Source organism: Dipteris shenzhenensis, chromosome 24 (genome assembly GCF_047967505.1).
Source record: "Dipteris shenzhenensis isolate YYH24624 ecotype China chromosome 24, Dip_SZ_1.0, whole genome shotgun sequence".
Lineage (NCBI taxonomy): Eukaryota > Viridiplantae > Streptophyta > Polypodiopsida > Gleicheniales > Dipteridaceae > Dipteris > Dipteris shenzhenensis.
The window spans coordinates 34,408,796-34,435,620 of NC_141619.1; the positions used below are offsets into that span (position 1 = coordinate 34,408,796).

At 44.0% G+C, this 26,825-nt stretch overlaps 1 protein-coding gene across 2 annotated transcripts in view; it reads right to left on the minus strand.

Annotated features, from left to right (window-relative positions):
* Positions 1-26,825, minus strand: part of LOC147886528 (mitochondrial import receptor subunit TOM40-1-like) — a 49,212-nt gene that overhangs the window by 14,840 nt on the left and 7,547 nt on the right. For both annotated transcript variants that reach the window (XR_015543299.1, XM_087395387.1), the window contains exons 6-7: positions 23,503-23,553; positions 23,344-23,409 (exon numbers count right to left, since the gene is read on the minus strand). Coding sequence is in view for 1 of the 2 variants with exons in the window: in XM_087395387.1 (XP_087251513.1) it covers positions 23,344-23,409; positions 23,503-23,553 (117 nt within the window). In the remaining variant the exon portion in view is untranslated. The remainder of the gene's footprint in view (positions 1-23,343; positions 23,410-23,502; positions 23,554-26,825) is intronic.

Genomic DNA, 26,825 nt, shown 5'->3' on the forward strand with positions numbered 1-26,825 from the left:
CTGAAGGGGAGGCATTGTGTAAATTCATAGCTTACCTCAAGAAAGTTGAGAAGATGGATGCCAGTAGGATACCACACAAGGTGATGGAAGCTACACAGATAATGGGCTGGCGAAAAGAGGGATGAATTGGATGGAGTCATGGGGTATAACAATCGCTGATATACCCAAAGATGCATGTGAAATAAGCGAGATTGTGACACACAAAATGCAACACAAACTCTGGTAAAACCTGAGAACTAAAAATGCAGTTTTATACGCAGGAAATTAACTCAATGGACACTTGTGGTATCCAACCAGCACATGCCAAACATCACTACAATCACCTGCCCTACCCGCTCCAAGCCTTCACCACATCGCATCTAAAGAAGCCCATAAAGAACTACAAAATGGCAAAGCCATGGATCATAACCCATTGTTGGAAACCACTTGCACCAATCCTTGCTAAGATGTTTGATGAGGCCTTTTTGTAAAAGCTTTCCCACAGCCTGGACTATCAATAACATTATCTCAAACAATATGGATGCATTGGACACAATATGGATGCTAGTAACTATCAGATCATTATGGTAAGGCAATGCAATGGCCAAGGTGTGTGTAGATCAGCACTAGAGATACACACCAGTGAGCCAACAAAATAGGCATGTATGAGGGCGACAAGTCAAACGGGATAACTCCATACCAGATCACATTCTTACTCTCAAAGCTCTCAACAAGGAGGCAAGACACAAACAATAGACAGTCGTTCTTGCAGATTTCCAAAAGTCCTTTGGTTCTATATCATAGGCTCACTTAATCTCACAACTCTAAACTCTTTTGGGTAATCGTGACCCTATATGAAAGAAGTACACATGCCTAAGGACATGTCACATGCGTCCAGTAGCCCACCAGTGTAAAGAAAGGGTGCCCTCTATCCCTACCCTCTACATCGATGAGCTGGCCTCTTTTATGGATATTCTAAAAGGACAAGATTCGCTTGTATCTATCCTACTTTATGCCAACAATATAATGCTTATCTCAAGCTCAACAAATGGCTAACAAAGACATTTTGTGATAGTCAAGACAAGTGATGCCCACCTTTACCATCACTAAAGCAGCATGTGTCAGGGGGGTGGTGGTGATGGTAAAGTGTCTAAACTAACTGTCACTGAATTTAGCCTAGGGTACCAGGCTAGGGGCCTTAGTTAATGCCCAAAAGGTACCTATGATTTCATGTGCAATAACTGCAACTTCTAGTGCTATTAGAGTGGTTTCAGTTTCTAAGGTCATTGGTTTGGTTCAATGGGGTCATTCTTTAGAAACTGACCCCCTACAGATCCTACAAACTAGGGTCATTGGTTCCCAAGCATTAGGGTCATGGTGTGCCATCTGACCCTTTGGGGGCATTAAAATCCCACGCCTCATTTTGTACATGTGTCTACATGTGGCTTCTCTACTTGCCTTCTGGCACCTAGGTGTCACCCCTGGAAGTCCCAAGAAGGCCCTAGAGCCCTTCCTTTCCCTTCCTTGCTGATTTGAGACTTCTCCCCTACCAGAGCAGCCTCATTCTCTTCATGGCGGATTATTGCAGCCTCCCTCTTGCTGGCTTAAGTGGATTTTCAAGCTTTCTTCCCAACAGTTCTCCTCCCCTTGGTGCTCTCTGCTGCTGGCATGCTTCCCAGACCTAGACGCCTCCATTCTGGGCCTTTTTTTGAAGCTTTTCCTGACTTTCTTCATGACAGAAGTTCTTCTTTCCTGCATCTGAGGCCATACCCTCGGACGCCTTACTCCTAGCCTCTATCGGGTGCAAGGCGCCTGGGTTCTGAGGTGTTTGTGGGCTGAAAACTCCATTCTGGTGGACGCATTCATGGCAGATTTGTTACAGCTCGCTGGACGCTCTCTTTTCTAATCTTTTATGGCGCTGGAAGACACTCATAGACAGCTCCCTCCTACTAGATTTTGTTGTCTGCTATTCAACCTACTTCTGGAGCTGTTTCAGGCTGAAACAAGGTCTTTCTGTTGGCTGAATTCTCATCTTCTCTTCCTAATCTATGCTGCTGCCATTCTTACTCAGTTTCTGCAAGGTTTGATGCCCTACCGTTGGCCCGGGAGAGGATTGGGGCACTGGTTGTTATACTCTCTTCCTGGGAGTACAGTGGCTAGCCTTGGGCTCAGTAATGGCTTGGATATGTGTGAATGCATTGCTTGGCATGCTGTCAATTTGGTCTACTTGTGTTATGCATGACTTCTAAAAGGAACCAAAGGAATAGCATTGGGAGTTGGTCACTAGCACAACCACGGGTTGGCATTGTACTGGGTTGCACCTACGGGTGAGCTCTTGAAGGGAGTCCCTTTGTATTTTGAGCTAACTAGTAATTAAATAAATACCGCAAGGGGCACCAAGTGTTGGGACCAATAGGTGTCACTCTTTATGCTTCTGAGTAGGGGCATTCTAGCCTCCCTTGTCTTAAATGGTTCCATGATGCTATGCAGTGAAGTTTTATGCTCTGAGTTTTGTTTGTGGACAAAGGCAATGTTTCAAGTTGGCTGTATTTTCAGTTTTGTGAGATAGTGGAGACAGTTACACTGCCCTTTGTGATCAAAGGCCGGTTACAGTGGTTCCTTTGCCGGGACCCTCATCAAATCATCCAGAGGAGTCGTTGGGCAGCTTGGGTAGAGAAAGCATTTGCTGATACAGTCATCCATTGCTTTTGGATATGGAGCATATAAGGCTTGGTTATGATGCAGACTCAGAGTCTGAGCCAGAGCCACAGATAAGGGGAGCACACCCCGGAATAAGAGTGCAAGATGCACCCCATGAAGGGCAGAATGTTCAAGTTGATGCATTGGGGCAGCCAGCTCCACAGGTGCAAAATCCTGTGGGTGCAGTTGCATTGGGTGTTGACCCAAGTGTACAGCCAAATGCTATGGCAATAATGCAAACACAGATGGCTTCTGTGTTGCAAGTTTTGACTCAGCTCACTCAGAGCTTTGCTGAGATTGTGCATAATCCAGCTTTGATGCCGAGGGCAGAGGCACAACCCATTCAGGGTCCACAGATGCATGTGGGACAGCCACCGACACCAAAGGTACAGCCACTATCAGAGCCACCAACACCAGCAGTACAGCCACTTGCAGTGCCACAAAGGCAGGGACCAAATGGGAATGAGCATGGTAGCAATGCTCAGAATGTGCAGCGAGGGCAGCAAGCCCAACCACAGTATGTGGTTCAGCCTACACACTTTGGAGGAGGATCCATATTTCAGGCCATGACCTCACAGCCAGCCCCAAATTCTGTGTATGCCAACGTGGGGATACAACCTAGACTGTAGGGAGGCAGTCCGATGATGTCACACACTCAGCCAGTACCACCTGTGCCTCCAAACCCAGCCATGGGAGGGGTTCTTCAAGCTCTAGAAGGACCCCATGGACAGCAGCCTTGTTATTTTGCAGCCCCCTGGCTATGATCAGTTGGAGCCCAGGCTCAAGATGAAGGATTACAAGGAAGGGGGGGCAGCAGTGAAGTTTGAGACCTTCAATGGTCATGCACATAGGATGAAGGCTCTTACTTTCTTGTACCAATTTGACTTGGCTTTTGCTAGAGGACATGCTACATGGGTTGAATTTAAAAAGGCATTCTCAGCTGCATGGCTTACCACTACTTTTGAAGTGGATGTCATGACTCAGTGGCATAACTAATGCTAGGGAATGCAGAAATCTTGAAGAATACAACAAGAAGTTTTGGGATGCGCTTCTACCTGTGAGCTCTTACAGAACAGTCCCCATTTCAAAGCAAGCTCAAAAGTATTGGTGTGGTCTTCCCAAAGAGTTGAGGGACTATTGCACCAAGACACACATTTCCAGCATGTCACAGTTGATAGAGAATGCCAACACAGCTTACTCACTCATGCAGGGCAGAGTCTCAGGTTTCAAAAGCAACTTCCAGGAGGAGCCAAAGAAACCACAGCAAGCTGGAAAAGTCCCTCTTAAATCAAAGTTTGCGGCAGGACAAAGGAGAAAACAGCAGCCCTCTTCTCTCTCCTGAAGAGAGGAACAAGTTGTTGCTGAAGGGAGGTGTTTTCTCTGCAAAGAGACGGGTAATAGGGCAGCAGATTGTCCTAACAAGAAGAGGAAAGAACCTGCAGCAACTCAGGCTGACTCTAATCAAGGCAATAGAGAGGACCCCAGAGGCAAGAAACCCAAGCCGAGTGCTGGCCACATACCTAACATTATTGGGGGTGAGCATGATGAGAAGAAGACAGAGATGTGCAAAGCATGGGGCAAGCTACGGGATCAGCATTGTCTGTACTTCTTTGAATCAGGAGCCAAAGAAAATTTTATAACTCCTAAACTTGCAGCTCAGTTGGGTCTTCGACCACAGGAGATTGGTCCACTTTGTGAGGCCAACATGGCTACTCTGGAGCTTAGTAGCCCTGTCACTCCTATCATAAGGAAGCTACGGATTCACATTCAGGGATATGTGGACTGTGAGGATTTCTATGTGATGCCTTTAGCTGAGTGTGATGTTTTGCTGGGGATGCCTTGGATGTACTGTGTGCATGCTATCATAGATACACGTGACTTATAGGGGTAAAACCCAAGTCATAGATGTAAACTCGAAGGGAGAATCTGCGTTAGATAATAAGAGAGACTGTACGTTGCAAGAAGTCGATAGATTAGCCATCACGTCAACTAGAGTGAAAGAAAATAGAGAGTACAAAGTACTTGTATCTAGACCTAGGACTAAGTGTCCTAGGTGTCACATAGGACTAAGTGTCCTATGTGGAATAAAAGATACTAACACTACAAGTGCCTATATTTATGCATACAAGGCACATACCATGGCCTATAGGATCAGGGTTCACTTACCATGCATGCTTACACGGATAGTGATTGGGCAGGATGTTCCGACACCAGAGTGTCACATACTGGCAATTGTTTTTTGCTTGGCAATTCATGTATCTCTTGGCTCAGTAAGAAGCAACCAATAGTTGCCACATCTAGCTGTGAGGTTGAGTACAGGGCAGCTTTCACCGCTACAGTAGAGTGTTTGGCTTCGACAGTTACTTACAGATCTTGGTATTCGCCAGACATCCTCCACTATTGTCTACACTGACAACCAGAGTGCTTTGGCCATTGCGCGTAACCCAGTGTTTCATGCGCGTACCAAGCATATTGAAGTTCACCATCATTATGTTCGGGAGCGGTTGTCAGTAGGAGACATAGAGTCGTCCTCTCTTCCCACAGAGGACAACATAGCAAATATGTTTACAAAGGCACTTCCTCGTCCCAAGTTCGAAGTCTTTCGACAGGTTTTACACTTGGTTCCCTTTGTTACATGATCTGACTTTCCTTGTACATTCATATATGGCTATATCCTTTTGGATGAACATGTGCCACCATGACTAGAAAATACCAGGTATTCTGAGACGTTTCCAGAGTACTTCAGCCCATCCCATGGAGGGGGGTTTGTAGGCCATCTCCTGGTGGTTCTAGTGATGCGCCTGCTGATAAAGAGTGATATCACATGGTGGGCTCCCATCATGAGCTGAGAATTTGAAGCCAAGGTCTACTGGAGTAGAGATTGGCTTGCAATCCTCGAACTGAAAACAATCAAGGAGCTGTCCAATATACTTGGACTGTGACATCATGATACCCCCCTCAACATGAGCAAACTGAATGCCCAAATAATAGTGGAGCTGTCCCCTGTCTGACATTTCAAAAACCTGCTGCAAATCAGCCTTGAAAGCTGCAACATGCTGAGTATCTAGGCCCGTGATGAGCATATCATCCACATATAAAATCAGCACTAAAAAATCAGATCCACTCCCACGAACATAAAGAGTGGGCTCTGTGGAGCTATTCTGAAAACCAAGAGATAGTAAGTGTGCATGAATTTTGGCATACCATGCCCTGGGTGCCTGCTTCAAACCATAAAGGGCTTTTCTAAGCTGGCATACCTTGTTTTCAGAATTAACAACCTCAAAGCCAGAAGGTTGTGTGACATAGACTTCTTCCTGCAGATCCCCATGAAGAAAAGCAGTCTTGATGTCAAGTCGGTGCACTTGCCAATGATGATGGGTTGCAATGGCAATGACACATCTAATGGTAGTAATCCTCGATGTGGGAGCAAATGTCTCCTCAAAGTCAATGCCTTGTTGTTGGGCATACCCTTTTGCAACAAGACGGGCTTTGTATCGATCTATGCTACCATCAGATTTCCTTTTTAATTTATAGACCCACCGAGTACCAATGGCATGCTTGCCAAGAGGGAGATCTACTAATTCCCATGTGTCATTTTTAGCAATGGAATGTAACTCAGCTCTCATTGCATCCATCCATTCTTTGCTGTCAAAAGCATCTTTATGGCACAAAGGCTCTTCATTGCAAGCTGTAGCAAGGAGTGCAAACTCAAGAAAGTGACCATGCATCTGTCTATTCCCTGATCTTGTCCAGGCAGCAAAAGGCTGATCTTGTTTGCTGTCCCTCAATGTATCAAGAAGCCATCTGGAAACTTGCCTTTGCTGTCTATTGACAGCTCTTTCTTCAATGACTGCATCATGAATAGTGGGATCATTTTGTGTCGGAAGAGAAACCTGCAAATCAGCATGGGGTAGTGGCTGATTATTGCTTGGTGGAGGGCCTGCAGGAGGCTAGAGGTAACCAGGAGTCAAAGGCATCAAACATGTCAACATCTGGCTTAGCTTTGCAGTCCACAAGAGGAGAAGCTGAATGTTCAGCAAACATGACATCTCTACTGACAATAATCTTCCCAGTATTTGGTTGGTATAACCGATACCCTCTACTCTCCTGGCTGTAACCAATAAATATGCATTTGATTGCCTTGTCATCAAGCTTATGTCTCAGCTGAGATGGTACATGAACATACGCAAGAGACCCAAAAACTCTCATGTGTGAAAGTGAAGGCTTCATGCCTTTCCATGCTTCATAAGGTGTAACAGTCTTCAATGCCTGTGTAGGTGATCTATTCAGCACATAGTTGGCACACATCACTGCATCAAGCCAAAATTTATTGGGCAAAGACTTGGCCTTAAGCATGCATCTGGCCATCTCCATTGTGGACCTGTTTTTCCTTTCAGAAACAAGATTCTGCTGAGGAGTGTAAGGAGTAGTGCATGAGTGAACAATGCCTCGTGAAGACAGAAATGCATCAAACTCCTTTGACATATACTCTCCCCCCCTATCTGTGTTGAGGGTGACAAGCTTGCATCCTGATTCATTCTCAACCATATTCAGCCACCTCTGAAAGCATAAGAGAACTTCAGATTTGGCTTTTAAAGGATAGATCCAGCAATATCTTGTGAAGTCATCAATGAGAGTCATGAAATATTTGTACCCCCCAATGGCATTTGTCCTCATTGGGCCACAGACATCACTGTGCACTAGCTGCAATTTCCTTTGTGAAAGTTTTGGACAATTCTTTTGAAAAGGAAACCGATGCATCTTACCCAAAAGACAACCCTCACACACAAGTTTGGAAACTGTGTGAGTTTGAGGTACATCATTTGCCATCTGCTGTAAATGTAGCTTTGCAAGAGCTCTATAATTGAGATGACCCATTCTCTCATGCCAAATATGAGTTTCAGCAAGCTGTGAATCTGAAATAGCAAATGATTCAATAGAAAGTGCAGCTGAGTGATGATCAAGGTGATAAAGCCCCTTTTGCAAAGTGCCAGTGAGAACTATGGCATTGTCATCACGAAGATCATATACTAGGCATCTATAGCCATCAAAAATCACTCTGAAACCTGAAGTGGCAATTGCTGAAATTGAGATCAAGTTGACTTCAATTCCAGGCAAAAAGAGAACATTTGTCAAAGTGACAAGATGACTTGAAATAGATGTGGGCTGCACATCTCCAATTCCTTTTACAGCATATGAAGCATTATTAGCACATGTGACAATCCCCCCTCGAGGTGCATCAGCTAAAGAGTGAAACAACTGTCTGCAAGATGTGACATGCTTGGAAGCACCACTATCAAAGTACCAAGACTGAGCATCATTAGCAGTAAAGAATACATCAGCTTTGGAGGGATCAAATGAGCAATGGACAGCCCATGCCCAATCATCCTGAAGAGCATGTGCATGTGAAGCATCTGCTAGCTCATGGGATTCAATAGCATGTGAGGCATTAACTGTCAATCCTGCTTTCTTTTTCTTCGAAGCAATTCGCTTCCTGCATTCTGAAATGTCATGTCTAGGCTTGCGATAATAGTTGCATCTTTTCTTCTTTGACTTATCTCCTGTATTTTTAGATGCATGGGAGGAATTGCAGCTGCTATGTGCAGATTTTGGCTGGCCCATAGACTCGGAAGCCTTGCCTCTTCCTGTCTGTTGTGAAGCAAATGCATGATCAAGAATAATGGCTTGTCTATTAGCTCGACTTTGCTCTTCCTGCAAAAGCAGAGTAACTAGCTGATCAAAAAAATAGTGGTCAGGATTACCCATGGCCACTAATTGAAGGGTTGTAGCAAACCCTTGATATGTATCTGGCAATCCATTCAGTGTGGTACTGACAAGCTGTAAATTTGGAACCACCTCATCAATGTTGGCAAGTTGTTCCATGAGGTCTTTGTCAGGTATGCATCCATAGAGTCACCTTCATTCATACTGACTTCCTGTAATTGCCTTCTCAAATATGCAACACGTGCTTCATTGCGAATCTGATAGAGAGAAGCCAATTTGTCCCAAGCATCCTTTGCTGTCCTGCAAGACCGAATGTGTGGAATAATGATTCTCTTGCATGATAAAGCAATACATGAATGTGCATTTGCATCTCTTGCATCCCATCTAGACTATTCCTAAGTTGGAAGAGCAACAGCAGGAGTGCTAGAAGATGAGGCATCAGGAGGAGTACTCCCTACAGAGGGACCAGCAGTAGAGGCAACCACTATAGCATTGGCTGGCCTCAGATCAACCCCAGAAACAATATTCCACAAATGCTTTGCAACAAGAATATGTTTCGTGAGATAAGACCACATCGGATAGTTGGTGCCATCCAACTTATCATCTTCACGAAGAATGCCAAATAGATCTTGATTGTTCCCAGCCATCGCAAATGTGATACCCTGAAAGAGACCTGAAAACCCAAAAGCCTCAAGGCTATCACTGCAAAGAGCTGGCTGTCCAAAAATGACAGCAAATATCTGCAAATTTCCAACCCAAATCAAAGGGCAAATGCAGATCTGACCCAAATGTGACTGTCGCAGGCAATGTCCACTGCAAAAACAGCAAAAGCCCCAAATTTAATGAGGGCAAATAGGCCAAAAAGAGGGCAAATGCAGAAAAGGCCCAAATTTTGCTTAGATTTTTGCAAAAGTGACCCAATGTATGATAATCTGACTCAATGTCCTTCAGAAAAGACTCAATGTCTGAAAATTTGACTCAATGTCCTGCAAAAGTGACTCAATGTTCTCCAATCTGTCCCAATGTATTGCAATCAAAAAAAAAATTGCAGATCAAAATAGCCTCAAGGCTTGCAACTGCAAAATTAGGACTTGCTGTCCACAAATTGACTGCAAAAGTGCACCTGTCCCAAAATATGAACCTCAAAATGTAGGCTTTCCAAGCTGTTGAAATGGCTTGAGAAGATTTCAATCAGTAGAAGGAAGATACGGAGAGCAAAAGCGCTCAAAAGCCCCAAATTTTGAGAATACTCTGCAAATAATTTCACATGTGCCAAACCTGTACTGAAATCTCGGGAATAGTACGATCTGTACAGACAAAGCAGGTACATGACTGTACGGTATAGTGTAAGGAGCAAAATGTACAGCTGTACATTAGTTGTACGGAGCAGGTGACTGAATCCAACGTACGGAAGTACGGATGCAGTTACGAGGCAAGTACGTTGTACTGAACAGGTACATTGCTGGTATGCTATACGAAAACTATACGGAGCAGGTACGTTCCCATGTGCTGGTACAGCGTGTCAAGTACGAAAATGTACGGAGTCACAGGCTTCCGTACAGGCTGTACAGCGATGCAAATACGGATCTGTACGTTTGCTCATGTACGGGCTATACGGCGCAAGTACTAAATGCAGTACGGAACAGGTACCAGACCTTCCGTACGCCTGTATGGAGAGATGTACGGCGCAGGCTGAGTACGGTCGTCCGTGTGTTCAGGCTGAGTACGGTTGTCCGTACCGTACGACTGTACGAAAGGGAATGCAGGGAGTCCGGGGGCAGGAAGACGAGTCAAGCCTTGCTCTGATACCACTGTAGGATCGTTAGATAATAAGAGAGAGTGCAGGTTGCAAGAAGTCGATAGATTAGCCGTGACGTCAACTAGAGTGAAAGAAAATAGAGAGTACAAAGTACTTGTATCTAGACCTAGGACTAAGTCTAGGACTAAGTGTCCTAGGTGTCACATAGGACTAAGTGTCCTATGTGGCCTAAAAGGCGCAAACACTACAAGTGCCTATATTTATGCCTACAAGGCACATACCATGGCCTATAGGGCATCACTAGAACCACCAAGAGATGGCCTACAGAATTAGTCCCAGTTGTATCCGCTTCGGCGATTTCTTCTGTAATGAAAAAGCATCTTTCGGCGTATTTGATGTTTGTCAAAGAAAAAGAACCAATTGAGGATAACTCTAACTTTTCCAAGCTGGAAAAACAGCAAACTGAGTTTTTATTTCAGTTTCAAGATTGTTTTTCAAATGCACTCCCGGAGGAGTTACCTCCTGAGAGGCCAAAAGATCATACCATTGATATCGTTCCCGGCAGTTCTCCACCTAATCGACCACCATACAGGATGAGTGCGGCACAACAGGAGGAGATCATGTGTCAAGTGAATGAATTGTTACAGAAGGGGCTGGTTCAGCCAAGCTCTTCTCCATATTATTCTCCAGAAGAAGGATGGATCTTGGAGAATGTGTATTGACTACAGGGCTTGAATAAGATCTCAATCAAGAATCGATTTCCTATTCCACGCATTGATGACATCTTGGATCGATTAGAGGGATCAGCCATCTTCAGTCGCATTGACTTGAAGAATGGTTACCATCAGATACGAATCAGGCCTGAAGATGTACATAAGACTGCCTTTAGGACCACTTTCAGGCTTTATGAGTTTCTTGTCATGCCATTTGGTTTGACTAATGCTCCTGCTACCTTCAATCGTATGATTTATCGCATTTTCAGAGAGCACAGGAAGTTTGTGGGTACATTCTTTAATGACATTATTGTGCACTCAAAAGATGAAGAGGAGCATAGACAACACTTGGCAGTTGTATTTGCAAAACTCAAGAAACACAACTTGCGGGTCAACACAAAGAAGAGTGAGTTCTTCATGCCAAAGATACATTTCCTAAGACACATCATCTCACAAGATGGAGTGAGGATGAACCCTACCAAGATAGAGGCAATCAAGAATTGGCCTCCACTGAAGAACCTATAGTTTTCTTGGCTTGTGTTTATACTATAGGCGCTTCATTCGCTATTTCGTTGAGATAGCTTCACCCTTGCATGCTTTGCAAAAGAAGCTCCTTCGCAAATTGTGTCATCTTGCAGTTTGATATTGTGGGTAGGTACCCTACTCTTGTCAAGATAGCCTACCACCAACACCATCATAGAGGAGAAACATGGAGGCACTTCTATGATGATGGGTTGATTACTGAGGAGTTGTATGTTAAATTACATGGTGTAGCGGAACAGAAACTGAACAAAGAATAGAGAGTACATACCAAATTAGAGACGAATAAAATTTTCCTTCAATACGGATGTAGTATAGATGATGGCTCCATCCACCTATACGCTACCAAAGTGAAGCTTAGATGGCAATCTAGATAGATACTAGGTGAACAGCTACTAGCTAGAAGATCTGATCTAATGCAATGGATTGGGAAGGTCGCCTCTTTATAGCTATGAGGGCAATAGTAGGATCAACGTAGTCGGTGGAGCCGACCAGTCAACTTAGTCGGTGGAGCCAACCTGTCAACCTAGTCAGTGGAACCGATTAGTATGCCTCAAAACATGGGCGCCATTGCATAATCGGAATCAGCAAGAAAATCTGCAAATATCTCTCTTCTGCCAAAACTCCAAAATCCCAACCGATTGGGGGAAGAAAGAAATTGCAGCATTCAATGAGCTGAAAGAAAAGCTATGCTCTGATCCTGCAAAAGCCTTTTGTCATTCAATGTGATACAAGCGGCAATAGTGTTGGTGGAGTACTTATGCAGGAAGGCAGAGTGGTTGCATATGAGAGCAGACTGCTCCGTGATGCTGAACACAACATGAATGTATATGAGCAAGACTTGGTAGTTGTAATCCATGCTCTTACTGTGTGGAAGCACTATCTTTTAGGTGCTGATTTTTATGTGCAAACTGATCATCAATCGCTGCGATACTTCAGCCTTTGCCTATACCAGATAGACCATGGCAGAGTATCGCTATGGATTTTGTTTTTTATCTCCCTCGCACTCCTTCTAGTCATGATGGCATATGGACCATAATTTGCAGATTCAGCAAGATGGCTCATTTCATTCCAGTAAGGAAGAAGATTACTTCCGAGCAGATGGCAAAGGAGTTCTTAAAATATGTTTTCAAGTATCATGGGATGCCTAAGTCTATCGTGAGCGATAGAGATCCATGGATGACCAGCATGTTCTAGAGTAGTTTGTTTGATGACATGGGTACCTCACTGCTGTTTTCATCTTCTTATCATCCACAGTTTGATGGTCAATCAGAAGAGGCAAATTCTACAGCTTTGGATTTGCTCCGTTGTTATGTGTCTAAGCACAAAGCAAAGTGGGAACATTATTTGCCACTGATTGAGTATGCATGCAACAATACAGTGCACTCTTCCATGGGTAAGGCACCGTTTGAAATAGTGGAAGGTGCGAGAAAGGTTTCTCCTATCTTGCATACAAAGGAGAAGATTTTTGTGGCAGATGAGTATGTGGAGGACTTGCGGGCAGCCTATGAAAAGGTTAAGTATGCCCTCCAACGCAGCCAGGACAAGCAGAAAAGAGCTGCCAATACACATCACAGGAGCCTGGTCTTCACAGAAGGTGATTGGGTGTTGCTACGTTTTCTTAAGGCACGCCTCAAGAACAAGAAAGGGAGGTAAAGCTGTACACCAAGCTGAATATGAGGTACTACCGCCCCTTTCAAGTTCTTGAGAAGATCAATGAGGTAGCTTACAGGCTGAAGTTACCTGAGCAGTGGACCATCCACAATGCTTTCCATGTTAGCTTGTTGAAGCCTTTTCATGGATTAGTGCCACAGGATATGCCAATTGAAACGCAACTTGAGGTTGATGAGCAAGATGAGGTCTTGATTCCTGAGCAGATTGTGGCACATAAGGATCGGAAGGTTAATGGTAGAGTTGCCAGATGCTATTGAGTGAAGTGCAAGAACTATCGTGCGAACGATGCGATCTAGATGGAAGAGAGTGAATTGACAGATTCACCTCAAGTTTTACGGCTCTACCTTGAGGCATTTGGTCTCGAGCCTACTGGGGTAGCGACTCATGCCGGTTCAACAGAGCACAAGTCTAGGGCATTACCGGATGCTCATGGGGGGCTGAATGATCATGACACTCCAGTTGGTAGATACACTGCCATACAGATGGATCTGCAGTCCTGCTGTATGTACATTGTATTTTTGGTACTTCATGCGATGTACTACTATTGATTATGGGCTGTTTATGCCTATTGTGACACCCATTTCTATTTTCTGTAATTTTGGGACAGCAAACAAGATAGTTTGTTGTTTCAAGAGGGGGGTATGTTGGAGTGACGTGGTGGTGATGGTGAAGTGTCTAAACTAACTGTCACTGAATTTAGCCTAGGATACCAAGCTAAGGGCCTTAGTTAATGCCCAAAAGGTACCTATGATTTCATGTGCAATAACTGCAACTCCTAGTGCTATTAGAGTGGTTTCAATTTCTAAGGTCATTGGTTTGGTTCAATGGGGTCATTCTTTAAAAACTGACCCCTACAGATCCTACAAACTAGGGTCATTGGTTCCCAAGCATTAGGGTCATGGTGTGCCATCTGACCCCCTGGGGGCATTAAAATCCCACGCCTCATTTTGTACATGTGTCTACATGTAGCTTCTCTGCTTGCCTTCTGGCACCTAGGTGTCACCCCTGGAAGTCCCAAGAAGGTCCTAGAGCCCTTCCTTTCCCTTCCTTGCTGATTTGAGACTTCTCCCCTACCAGAGCAGCCTCATTCTCTTCATGGCGGATTTTTGCAGCCTCCCTCTTGCTGGCTGAAGTGGATTTTCAAGCTTTCTTCCCGACAGTTCTCCTCCCCTTGGTGCTCTCTGCTGCTGGCATGCTTCCCAGATCTGGACGCCTCCATTCTGGGCCTTTTTTTGAAGCTTTTCCCGACATTCTTCACGACAGAAGTTCTTCTTTCCGCATCTGAGGCCATACCCTTGGACGCCTTACTCCTAGCCTCTGTCTGGTGCAAGGCGCACTGAGTTTTGAGGTGTTTGTGGGCTGAAAACTCCATTCTGATGGACCCATTCATGGTGGATTTGTTACAGCTTGCTGGACGCTCTCTTTTCTGATCTTTTCTGGTGCTGGAAGACACTCGTAGGCAGCTCCCTCCTACCAGAGTTTTCTGTCTACTATTCAACCTACTTCTGGAGCTGTTTCGGGCTGAAATAGGCTCTCTCTGTTGGCTGAATTCTCATCTTCTCTTCCTAATCTATGCTGCTGCCATTCTTACTGAGTTTCTGCAAGGTTTGATGCCCTGCTGTTGGCCTGGGAGAGGATTGGGGCACTGGTTGTGATACTCTCTTCATGGGAGTGCAGTGGCTAGCCTTGGGCTTAGTAATGGCTTGGATATGTGTGAATGCATTGCTTGGCATGCTATCAAATTGGCCTACTTGTGTTATGCGTGACTTCTGAAAGGAACCAAGTCACTAGCACAGCCACGGGTTGGCATTGTACTGGGTTGCACCTGCGGGTGAGCTCTTGAAGGCAGTCCCTTTGTATTTTGAGCTAACCAGTAATTAAATAAATACCGCAAGGGGCGCCAAGTGTTGGGGCCAATAGGTGTCACTCTTTATGCTTCTGAGTAGGGGCATTCTAGCCTCCCTTGTCTCAAATGGTTCCATGATGCTATGCATTGAAGTTTTATGCTCTGAGTTTTGTTTGTGGACAAAGGCAATGTTTCAAGTTGGCTGTATTTTTAGTTTTGTGAGATAGTAGAGACAGTTACACTGCCCTTTGTGATCAAAGGCCGGTTACAGCATGGCCGGTTGAGATTGTCACCTCTTATGAGTAGGACACCCATGTTCGGCCGCCCTATCTCCCCCTTTAAGCATCAAATAAATCCAACCTCGACTCAAAGAATGGGGAAGTGATCCTATATAAAAATGCTCCTAAAAAGCTAGACGAACAAGAGTGCAAATATGCCCCCAAAAGCACCTGCAGAAGGTCGAAGTCAAACTATCCTCTCTGGGGCACTTCTGAGAAGGAAGGGCCAGAGCTCTTGGTCTGTGAAAGGCATCTCAAGCTATCTGCTCATGCTCTATGACACCTTTTTTTTTTTCAAGAATCTATGACACCATTTTCAGGACGAGGTCCCATACAATCTCCCAAAAGCAATCACCTCGGGAGATGACCCCTCAACCTAGAATAAACTCCTATAGAACTCTGTGACCAACTCTAACAGAACTCGAGAATCTCCTAGGGGTCCGAGTGCATGTGATCGTCTGTGTCTCTCAATGGTTGCGATTGGGTTGACCCATCTGCCTGTTCCTAAAGAGACATGGAACCCTCTTACTCTCATTTGTGTATATTTGGGTGTGAGGCATATGCACATGTGCCAAAAGAGCTTCGGAAGAAGCTAGATCCTAAGTCTAGGAAATGCATCTTCCTGGATTATGGTGAAAGTGGAGAGATGGGCTATCGTCTCTGGGATCCAGAAGCAAAGAAAATCATACGAACCCATGATGTGGTCTTGAATGAGAAGAAGATGCATAAGACACCCATGAGGGATGTGGAAATGAGGAGAATCACTTTCCAGGATGTGAATCCACCCGCATATGTTAATAGACAGCAAGTTGTCCATGCACCGCATTTGCAAGAAATGGTAGCACTAGGTACTCCCACAGGTACACAATCAAGGGCAGATGATGGATCGTGTATTGGTGGAAATGATGAGCCAAATGAGGCTGATATGCAGGCGGGACAGCAAGCTGAAATACCCTTGAGAATAACATCTAGAGTGTCTAGACCACCTAAGAGATTTGTTCCAGGGGTAGACTATGTGATGCTTACTGATTGCGGAGAGCCTTCTTGCTATAGAGAGGCTATGATACGCGAGGATCAGCGCAAGTGAGAGTATGATATGCAATCAGAGATGAGTTCACTCATAAAGAATAAGACTTCGGACTTGGTTGCTTTGCCACATGGAAAGAAAGCATTGCCATGTAATTGGGTCTACAAGATGAAGGTCCAGGTGATGATGTGCCTAAGTACAAGGCCGTTTGGTTGCTAAAGGATTCAAGCAAGAGAAGGGTGTGGACTTTGATGAGATATTCTCTCCAGTTGTGAAGATGACCACACTTAGATGTGTACTTGGACTTGTGGCAACAGAGAATATGGAGCGTATGCAGATGGATGTCAAGACAGCTTTCTTACATGGGGATTTGCATGAGGAATTTTACATGGTACAGTCGGAAGGCTTTGAAGAAAAGGACAAAGAGCATTTGGTTTGCAAGCTGAAAAAGAGTCTCTATGGCCTTAAGCAAGCGCCTAGAGAATGGTATCAGAAGTTTGATGCTTTCATTCGGTCCCCGGATTTCAGAAGAAGTGAGATGTATCACTGCCTCTACACTAAAAGGGTTAAGGATAATAGCCTGATACTCCTGGCACTTTATGTGGATGATATGCTATTGGCTGGCAAGAACACTTATGAGCTTGATGCATTGAAGGCCAAGTTGCATGAGGCCTTTGACATTAAGGATTTGGGGCCTGCAAGTCATATTCTTGGTATGCGCATCACGCGTGACCAAAGTAGGAAACTCCTTTGGCTTTCACAGAAGGAGTATGTTACAAAATTGTTGCCGCGTTTCAATATGGAGAGAGGGAAGGCCATAAGTACTCCATTGCCTCCATATGTGAAACTGAGTCAAGCAAATAGTCCCAAATCAGATGAGGAGAGGGCCATGATGACCAAGGTTCCTTATGCATCAGCGGTTGGTAGTCTTACGTATGCTATGATAGCTACCAGACCGGACATTGCATTTGCAGTGGGAGTTGTTAGCCGATATATGGCTAATCTAGGAAAGAGGCATTGGGAGGCAGTTAAGTGCACCATGAGATACATCAACGGCACCAAGGAGGTGTGTATCTACTTTAGCAAAGGAGAGATGCGTGCATTTGGGTACACAGATTCAGACTATGCAGGACATGTGGATAGCAGGAGATCCACTTCTGGTCATGTGTTCACCTTTGCAAGTGGTGCAGTGTCGTGGATATCTCGTGCACAGAAGTGCGTTCCTTTGTCTACCACAGAGGCCGAGTATGTTGCACCCACAGAGAGTTGCAAGGAGGCTATATGGCTTGATTAACTAGTGAGAGATTTGGGGATTCATACAGGTGTATCGACATTGCATAGTGATTCCATGAGTGCTATTCAGCTAGCACGGAATCCAGTCTTTCATGCAAAGACCAAACACATTGAGGTCAGATATCATTTTATTAAGGAGGTACTTGAGGACAAGTGCATAAAGCTTGTTAAGGTTCATACCAATAATAATCCTGCAGATATGCTGACGAAGAGTCTACCTAGTCAACACTTTGAGTGTTGTTGTGTATTGATGGGCATTGGATAGTATGCTCATTGGTTTTTCTCCCTTAAAGCACATTGGCCTTTAAGTGGGAGGTTGTGGGAGTTAAAGGCCACTGTACCTTAACCGCCGTTATGTACAATACTCAAACACATATATATATGGATGACATAGAAGATTAGGATGTCCTGCACCCACCAAAAACTTATGTGACTCTCTCTTATGGCTCTCCTCTCTCTCACCTTCTTCCATTCCACTTTCGTTGTTGAGATCTCTCACTGTACTCCTTGAGGAGCCCCGAAAAATAGAGCGTCACACGGAAGCGAGGCACCTGATGGGTCGAATCCATATCATCAAGAATGAACCCGTGGTACCAAGGGATAAGGTAGACAAGATGCAGGCCCAGTAGAAGGGGACTCCACTCCACACGGGATCGAGCGGTGACAGGGGAGCTCCAGTGGAGAAGAAAAACCCCTCTGTCATAGATATATATAGTTGTCATCCAATGAGAAGCTCGCATGCATCCAATCATGTACCTGGCTTCTGGTTGGCATGAGGCCAACTATCCTACCTACCCCAGGTCTAAACAATGACGGGAGGTCCCCCAAAGTGATCTGTGTCCCCTTGATGTCTCGTGTGTCGTGCTGCGATCGTCGGGTCGAGGTCTCTGTCACGTCAGCGGCTAGAGACTGGACGATCAATGTCACTCGATGGAAAGAACTTTGTGATCCTGCTCTGAGAGGTGTCTGATGATGTGACCAAGCCCCGTCGCCTGAGTAAGTACTCTCTATGTCGGATTCCCTCGTGAATGAAGGCCGCGAGGCATCTCTGATCTGGGTAGGCGAGGAATCTCGAAAGGAGCCCGGAGCCGTCTCTGAAGAGGCAGTGGTAGCGACCTTGGATCTCGTAGTACACTGGGCACCTGAAAATAAAATGCTCCTTCGACTCAACCTCCTGACAGTCGCACAGTATGCATAAGCGATGCTCCCTAGGAATCTGCTCTGCTCTGCCACTCTCTATGCGGAGGTGGTGTGATGATACCCGAAATTGTCCGATGGAGATCCGTAGTGAGTGAGGCATATGAAGCTCAGTGTACCCCGGTGATGTGATGAATCCCTCCTCCGAAATGCGAAGACAGTAATCTCTGTAGAAACTCAGCTTCACTGGAAGCTCCCTCGGCTCCAACCAGGTCCTAAAGGTGTGTAGCTGCAGGAGATCCTCTCGAATGACCTGGTTGGTATGTGGCCCAATCGGGATGATGGGTGGGAGTACCGGAGGGGCATCTAAACTTAGAACATAATCATGCTATAATAATTTTGGATTTGCTTTAAGCACTAAACCGGAGCTGCCATGTGCACCTGCCCGACTTTGGATATCTTATGTAACAGCTAGTTTCTTTTGGTCACATAGACTTTTTTGATCTCCCGTGGTAGTTAATAGGCACCTCTCTCTCTCTCTCTCTCTCTCTCTCCCCCTCTCTCTTACACACACACACACAAAAAAAAAAAACACACACACACACACTCTATCTTTGTCCTTTTCAGCTTGAGGGTTTTTCTAAGAATCCTTACCCTTGCTACCTTGTCTTTGCAAAGACTTGTTCTTGTGTCTTCTGTGCCCCCGTCCTCATAAAACCAGCTGTCTGACAATCCCCCATGCGTAAGATCATTTTTCCCTAGCTTCTTGCTCTTTCGCCTCCAACGTCAACTTTGTTCACTTTGTTGTTGACATTGGTGATCATCTCTTGTTTCATTAACCTCACGTAAGTGGTGATCATTCCCTGAACTATAGAACAAGTTGTGGTACTGGTGGGGATGTATTACATTTATCTAGGACCTCTTTGATAACTTCATGCTTTCCATGTTGTGAAATCTCCTTTCCAGGCTGCAAGTCAAAGCTTGACTCTCGGATTTCCTAATGCTATTGCCTCGTGCTACTAGAAAGCAAGAACAATTGATATGACAACCACAGAATCTCCTTTTGTATGCTCGTCGCTAATCCTTTCACTTTTTCTTTGAGGACATTGCCACTAATAGTGACCTTTCCGGCCACAATGATTACACGTACATAAAGCCTTCAGATCTTCTTTTTCAGCATCCAACTTCATATTACTCAGCTACTACCCAGGGAAGGACTCTAAAATCTCTCCTTCTGGTCGAGCACCATGGGTACCATCCCAAGTCAACGATTCATCCTTCCACTAGTAATCAAGGATGAATAAAATGCGGAATACTAGGAAGACAAGTGGAACAAACAATGTGATGGCCATGTCATCAGATAATATCTCCTTCCTTGCTTGAAGAATCTCTTGTTGAAGCTCCTGACACTTGTTGATGTAATCCCGCATCAATGAAGACTTTGTGGGATCCAACAATCTCATCCGAACTTCCAAAGACACCCTCTTCATGGGAGAGGTTCTGTTATACAAAGACACCTAGAGCTCCTAGATACTTTTGGCCACCATCATGTGCTTTACATGATTAATAACTTGCGGAGTACAGTTTAGGGAAATACCCTTGTATTGACCCGAGACATGGTCTCAGCCTCCTCCTGCTTAAGGATCCCTATGTTTGTTGCAAGGGGATCTTGTCTGGGCTACCCCACTAAAATGAAGTATGCTAGATCATACGAATGCAAGACAGACTCCACATAACCCTCCACACACCGTAATTGAGCCCATCCAATTGACGGTCCAGGGGGAAGGTGAGCAATACAAGAATTTTCACCTTGCTCTCCGCTATCTCAGCCAAGGTATCCATGTCGTAGCAAAGAGAGAGTAGAACAGAGAGAAAGATGCGAAGGAGAGTAGAGAAGGGAATTGAAGGAGGAAGACAAGAGAGGGCTGGAGAAGACAATGAAGAGATACCCTCATGCCTTCGTTGTCCCGTCCCTTGAAACACCTTGTTTCGGATCTGAAAACACCCTTTAAACAATACACCCTCCTTTGTTGGACACCTGAACACACCACACCTCCCCACACTCCTCTTCAAAACACCTCCAAACAACAGCCCCAAAACTCCGCGCAGTTCGCTGGCTCCAAGCTCCCTCCACGTCTCGGATCTTTAGCCGACCTTTGGCTCTCATACCATGTTAGAGTGCAGCAGAAACTAAAAGGAGAGAGCACACCACATGAAGCAGACTGCAAATATGGAGAGAGAGAGAGAGAGAGAGAAACTACAAGGGATCTCTGGCAACGAAGGTAGAAAAGGTCTTCATCATCGGAAACTCCAAGGTGGCCTATGACTTTCTCGACACCCCTCCGTTGAAGCTGACCTAAGTTGGGCCAAGGATTCAGCCCAACTCAGAGTGGGAGAAAGGCATGAGCGGCCTGAACGGCTTTTGAGGGGCCTAAACAGCTTCTAGAATGGTGGCCTAAGCGGAGAAGGCTGGAGCTGCAGTGGGAGATCGGGCGGAAGAGGCTAGAGCTGGAGTGGGGAAGAGTGACAGAAGGGGTTGGCGTTGGAGCGAGAGCTGAGCAGAGGTGAGAGGAGGAAGAGGCTGGAGCTAGACCAACAATTGAGCGGGAGCTGGAGCAAGCGCTGAGAGAGAGAGAGAGAGAGAGAGAATTAAATTAGGTTGAATATCAAAACAAAAGAAACACTAATGCTAACACAAGGAACACACATAAACTAATGAAAACAAATGAAGCATCAACCCAAACACAAGGAAACAATTACATCATTATCCTTTCATTAGTTAGTTATTTACTTATTTATTTTAAATTTAGAAATTTATTTATTTGTTTGAACTAAACAAGGGTACCTTAGAGCAAATGACCTGAAAAATAAACCTAAGAACCCCCAAAAAAATCCCACTTTGGATTTTGATTCTACATTCAAGGATCCTAAACACACCCAGAGCCCAAATTCAAAAGATATAACAACTAGACCGTAAGATGCGGACTTTCTTCATTACTTTTCTTGTATTATAGCCCTATTTGAGAAGTAATAGGATTAAACTCCTAAGTTGAGAGATAAAGGCACTCTTACTTGTGCAAAGATGAGAGAACCTATAAAATTGAGAAGTAATCACTCCATATTCAGCCATATCAGAGTCAATGCAAGGCATTAATATCATATTCAACAAACATTGTTATGATACTTAACGCAATACACTTGGGTTGCTATCGTTTATCATAGACATCAACTTCTAAACCTAAAGAAGATAGAGTAAGGCTAAGATACGAGAAATTCCTTCACCAACAAAATTTGGATAAATTCACAAAACTCTCGAGGATGAACATCTCGCATAAATAAACTCAGTTTATGAAGAATGATTTGACAAGGCTCACAAGTGCATAAACTGGAATTCATAAGTGAAAAGGCAAAAGTTTGCGAAGAGAACAGCACAACTAGTGCCCATCGGAGTACCAATGCTTTGTTGAAGTAAAGACTCTCCTAGAGTTATGAACAAATTATATAGAAGAAAGTTTGACCAATAAAGGGCATCTTCAGCATCTCCAACTTTTGTGCACCTTTTCTTTTTCAAATCAAAGTCTTGCTTTTCAAGTTTCATCCAACAAATTCAAAACGCGAGGCTGATATTTCAACTCTTAAAACTTTGCACCTATTGTTTTCACATTTGTAATTGAAAGCTTTTGAAACAAGCTTTCCTATTCATGAGTTCAAATATACCAAATCTATCTTTGTATAGAGTGTAGTAAAATCAGGGTTTCAAGCAAGATTGGAGTACACTTCTCTTCTACACTGTGAGAGGAGTTTTGACTGGTGTAACTCCCATTGAATCATTCAAACTCCAACTTAAATCTACTGGAACATCAGCCTCTCTCAAAAAGTTGAGGCACACTTGGTAATATGGCCTTGAAGCAATAACTCAACCACTTAAGAGATCAGTTATAGAAGTCTTGCAAGCCACTGCAAGGGTTTTTAAGAAACTTCCAAGCTGCACAAAGATAAGGAACTTGGCTTGCGAATGAACCCAACAGACTTACAAAAGTTTTGATGTTTCAAATCCTTTTGAGATATAGCGCTATCATACATCTTTGTTGCAGAGCAGTGTAACCAGAAAACCCATTTCGGGCAATAGAAACGTTTCTGCCCGAAACGTTTCTAAGAAACGTGTGAAATGTGGGAAGTTTTTTTTTAATTTTTTTAATTTTAAAAAAAAACTATTTTTATTATTTATATAAAATACACAATTTTACACGTTTCTAGACGAAACGTTTGTCAAAATCTAGAAACGTTTCTCGAAACGCGTTTCAGTAACGTTTCTTGTGACACTGTTGCAGAGTTGACTCTTTTAGCTGAGATTGCAAATAAAACGTTTTACAGGTGAGGACAACTTATTTGAGTATCTGTCTACATAAGACTTCTGCTGGAATTTGTGCAAGAGAGAGAGAGAGAGCTACCACTATCAGATGTGCGAATCTCTCTTAGTTTTGAAGCAACTAGGTTCAAAATTATTGATTTCCAATGTGATAAGAGACCTTGGACCCCTAAAGATTCTTCGACTTGGATTGCAAACTTAGAAATTCCTTTCTCTAGGTCTTGAAATGTGTCTTGATCCCAAAAGTTCAATTGGACAATGGAAATACTTTTTAAGGAATCATTTTCATATAGAAGTATAGAACCTGGATGTAATTGGCGCCATAGAAAGCATTGTTGCCAAGCTGAAACTGAGTCCGAAAATCTTTTCCCTGTTAAATGGGCCGAACCGAATTTCTAAATATGATTGCACTGAATGCTGTTCTCTTAACAGTAAAGAGATATATCACAAAATAAGAACCAACCTTGTAATCAAAGCTGAACATGCCTTGGGAAAAATGTGCTTCATTTGTTAGCTGCCAACAAATAACAACAGAATTCACATGTCAAGCACAAAGCAGAGAAAATTGTTTATTGGGTTAGAGGACAAACATCTGATGAGCAAGTCAGCAAGTTTTGGCTCCAAAAGTATGAATTGATGTGATGCTGTAGCAAATGCTTTTCCCTTTCATTCATTAAAACCATAATCTCTCTTTCTGAGGATGCTTTTGTTAAGGTATCATGTTAAGGTATCATAACAACTTGAATTGATCACACATTTCTACTCTCTCTCTCTCTTTTCTTTTCTTTTTGGGAGGAGGGGTTTGGAGGAGGAGGGGGGGGGATGATGGACGAAAAGGAAATGTCATGTTACACTACCAAGCTCACAATAAGACTCCAACCTCAGGTTCAAACATCGTTTTGCTATTATATCTGCCACGAGGATGACCTTTGATAGAAACAATGAAAAGGATAGAGTGGCATCATGTAAATATGTTATCAAGCCATTCATCCTTCCTGATTCACTTGGCAGCTATAAGAGAATTTTTCCCGCATGAAAATATTGACATCATGCGGTTGATATTTAAATACTAGGAGGAAAACTTGTGAAGCTGTTTTCACACTCTGTGGCTGCCATTTCAGGCTTCAGCACCCAGGCTGATCTGACACCCATGGACAGATGCTGCCACATCATCAGCTCATCCATCTGGCTGACAGAGGGCTGAATATGGATGCATGTGTATCCAACCTTCACCTATCCTAGTGCTCATGGTTTCTCCTCATACGGGTGACTTACAGGTAGCATATACATCGAGGTGGATGTCTAAAGGGTGCATCATTGATTCTTCAACACCTCTGGAATAATTTGATCCACCACGCAGCTTCTGAAAATTGATAAGAGTATAGACAACAACGTGGGATCAGTTGTCCTGGATCCGCAATCTGCATGATCTTCAAGAAGCATCTGAGCCTATTGATGTGCCTAACTCCTCCAAGTCCTCATGTATCATCTAAGAAATCTCTCTCCATCGTGGGGGTGTCCATTCTGGTGGCTCTGGAGCTTGTGGAAAAGCTATCTCCTCCCCGTTCTTTTCTCCTCCTCTTCTTCCTTTAGCATGTTTCAATGAGAGCATGTACTTCAGCAGGGACCTAGGATGTCATGCTTGTAGAGCCGACTACAATCTCCCTAGTGGATGGATTGTAAAATTACATGCATACGGCATTTAAAGACGGCTATTCCCTTCACTGCCTTTGTTGAACTTAGTACACGAAACTGTAACTGCATCTTCCCGAAACATTTGGAAGTCCTTTGCCATCTAAACACGGAGATCTGGAAAGTATGAACAGCGAGGTTAAGCAGCCAAAATACCAAATGTATATAGCACCAACAATAGGGCAAATCTCATACAAAATATGCACCTAACTTATGAGCATATACCTGCTGCAATGTGCTGCAGTGTCTAGCTAATAGTATGAGCACCCATGCTGCTCCAACATCTGTCTTTCAGCTTTGTGCCTCTTGCTGAGGGCTTCAGCCGTTCCTTGGAGTGAGGACTATGGGCCAAAGGCCCCTTTTATATAGGGGAGGGGCTGGGCTGTCCCTCCTACCTAATAGAGCATCACCTAGCCTGGACAGACCTAGTCAGCAGCATGCAGACCTGGCCAACCATGCAACTGGCCTGACCGACTTCTACATGACCCTGACCAACTGCAATGCAACTCTTCAAACGTGGTTTGATTGAGCCATTCTATAATGGGTTTGATTTTCTAGCCGAGATAATGTGGCCCAGGTGCGTGACTTCCTTACATACACCTTATGTTGCCTTGTAATAATAATTTTCAAATGCTCCAAACGATCTTTCTTAATCGTACTAAAGATGAGTGTATCATGGCTACTACGAATTTGGTGAAGCCTGACATAAGGTCTGAGGACACTATTCATAAAAGGCAGCAGATGGATGCAAGTAACAAACTCTAACACTCGAGTATGCTTTTGGAGTGCTGCTAAAGAGATCTTTCTCTCTAGTGTATCACCACCCTCCCACCTACGGGGGTGGGGTCTACGAGACTCAAGACGCCAAGACCCTATCTTGTACCATCTGGAACTGTAGTGGTACCTTATGGTCACAACCAAGGAGCTTCTTGAAGTCTTACACATAGTCTTCCACATAGAGAGACACCAGAGTCCAGAGTGCCCACTTCCCATTGTTTGCGGATACATATGGGAGACACATTATAGAGATGAGACAAGGGATACAAGAGTAGGAGGAGGATATGGAGCCATAGTAGTACTTTATAGATGATGCATCTCTTTTCGAGGTAATCTCAGTAGAGAGGAGGGACCTACACTCCATATTTTTTTGGACAACGTATGGCTAGTCAAGACCTATTTGTTGCAGCCTACTACTTTCCACCTAAGACATCACACTTTGCTCGAGATGTGCAGGAGGAGGATGACACATGCAACCCTTTATTCAAACATTGTAGAGTTCATTCTTAATTGTCACTTTATTCAATCGTTTATAATCAACGCACATTCTCCATGTATTATGCTTTTCCTTCCTTAACCAGACAAGGGTCCCCCCACAGTGACTTACTTGGCATATATAACCCATCTTCAAGTAAACCTGAAGTTGCCTAGCCGATTCATCCTCCTCTCACTGACTCATTCTATAAGGTGGAATAGTTATAGGCTTAGTGCCAGGGACTAAATCTATGCAATGATCAACTGCCCGTTCTGGAATAACCTTCCAACATCATTAAATTCATTCAGCAACTTCTTTAATTCTTAGTGTTCAAACACACGTGAGTCATTCTTGTCGTGAACAGGAACAACAAATTAAAAAAGTGGCATCAAGACACACTGGAACACATCATAAGAAGTTTTCCATGTATTTCGCAATTGCAATGAAGATACAAAATGTCCCTGGAAAGAATGAACATTGTCACACTGTATAGATACTTGGGTGTCTCTATTCAAAAAAGAATAGTGTATGAGCTTCACAACCAATCTACATAGTGGGTTTCAAACCACTCTATCCCAAGTAGTAAGTCTACATGATCTAAGGGTATAACATAGCACGTCAATACATCATCATAGGCCTTAATGTTGATTAGAAGGTCATCAATCTTGCAATCTCAAAACTGCTTCCTAGCAGGAAGCTACACCTCATAGGTGTGATCACTAGATGTTTTGGTCACCCCAATTTCTACACGTGTTTGTAATTCAAAAAATTGTGAGAGCTGCCCAAATCGTCACTTCTCCATAAAATTGCAATTATAAGAAATAGGGCAAGTAATAACGTTA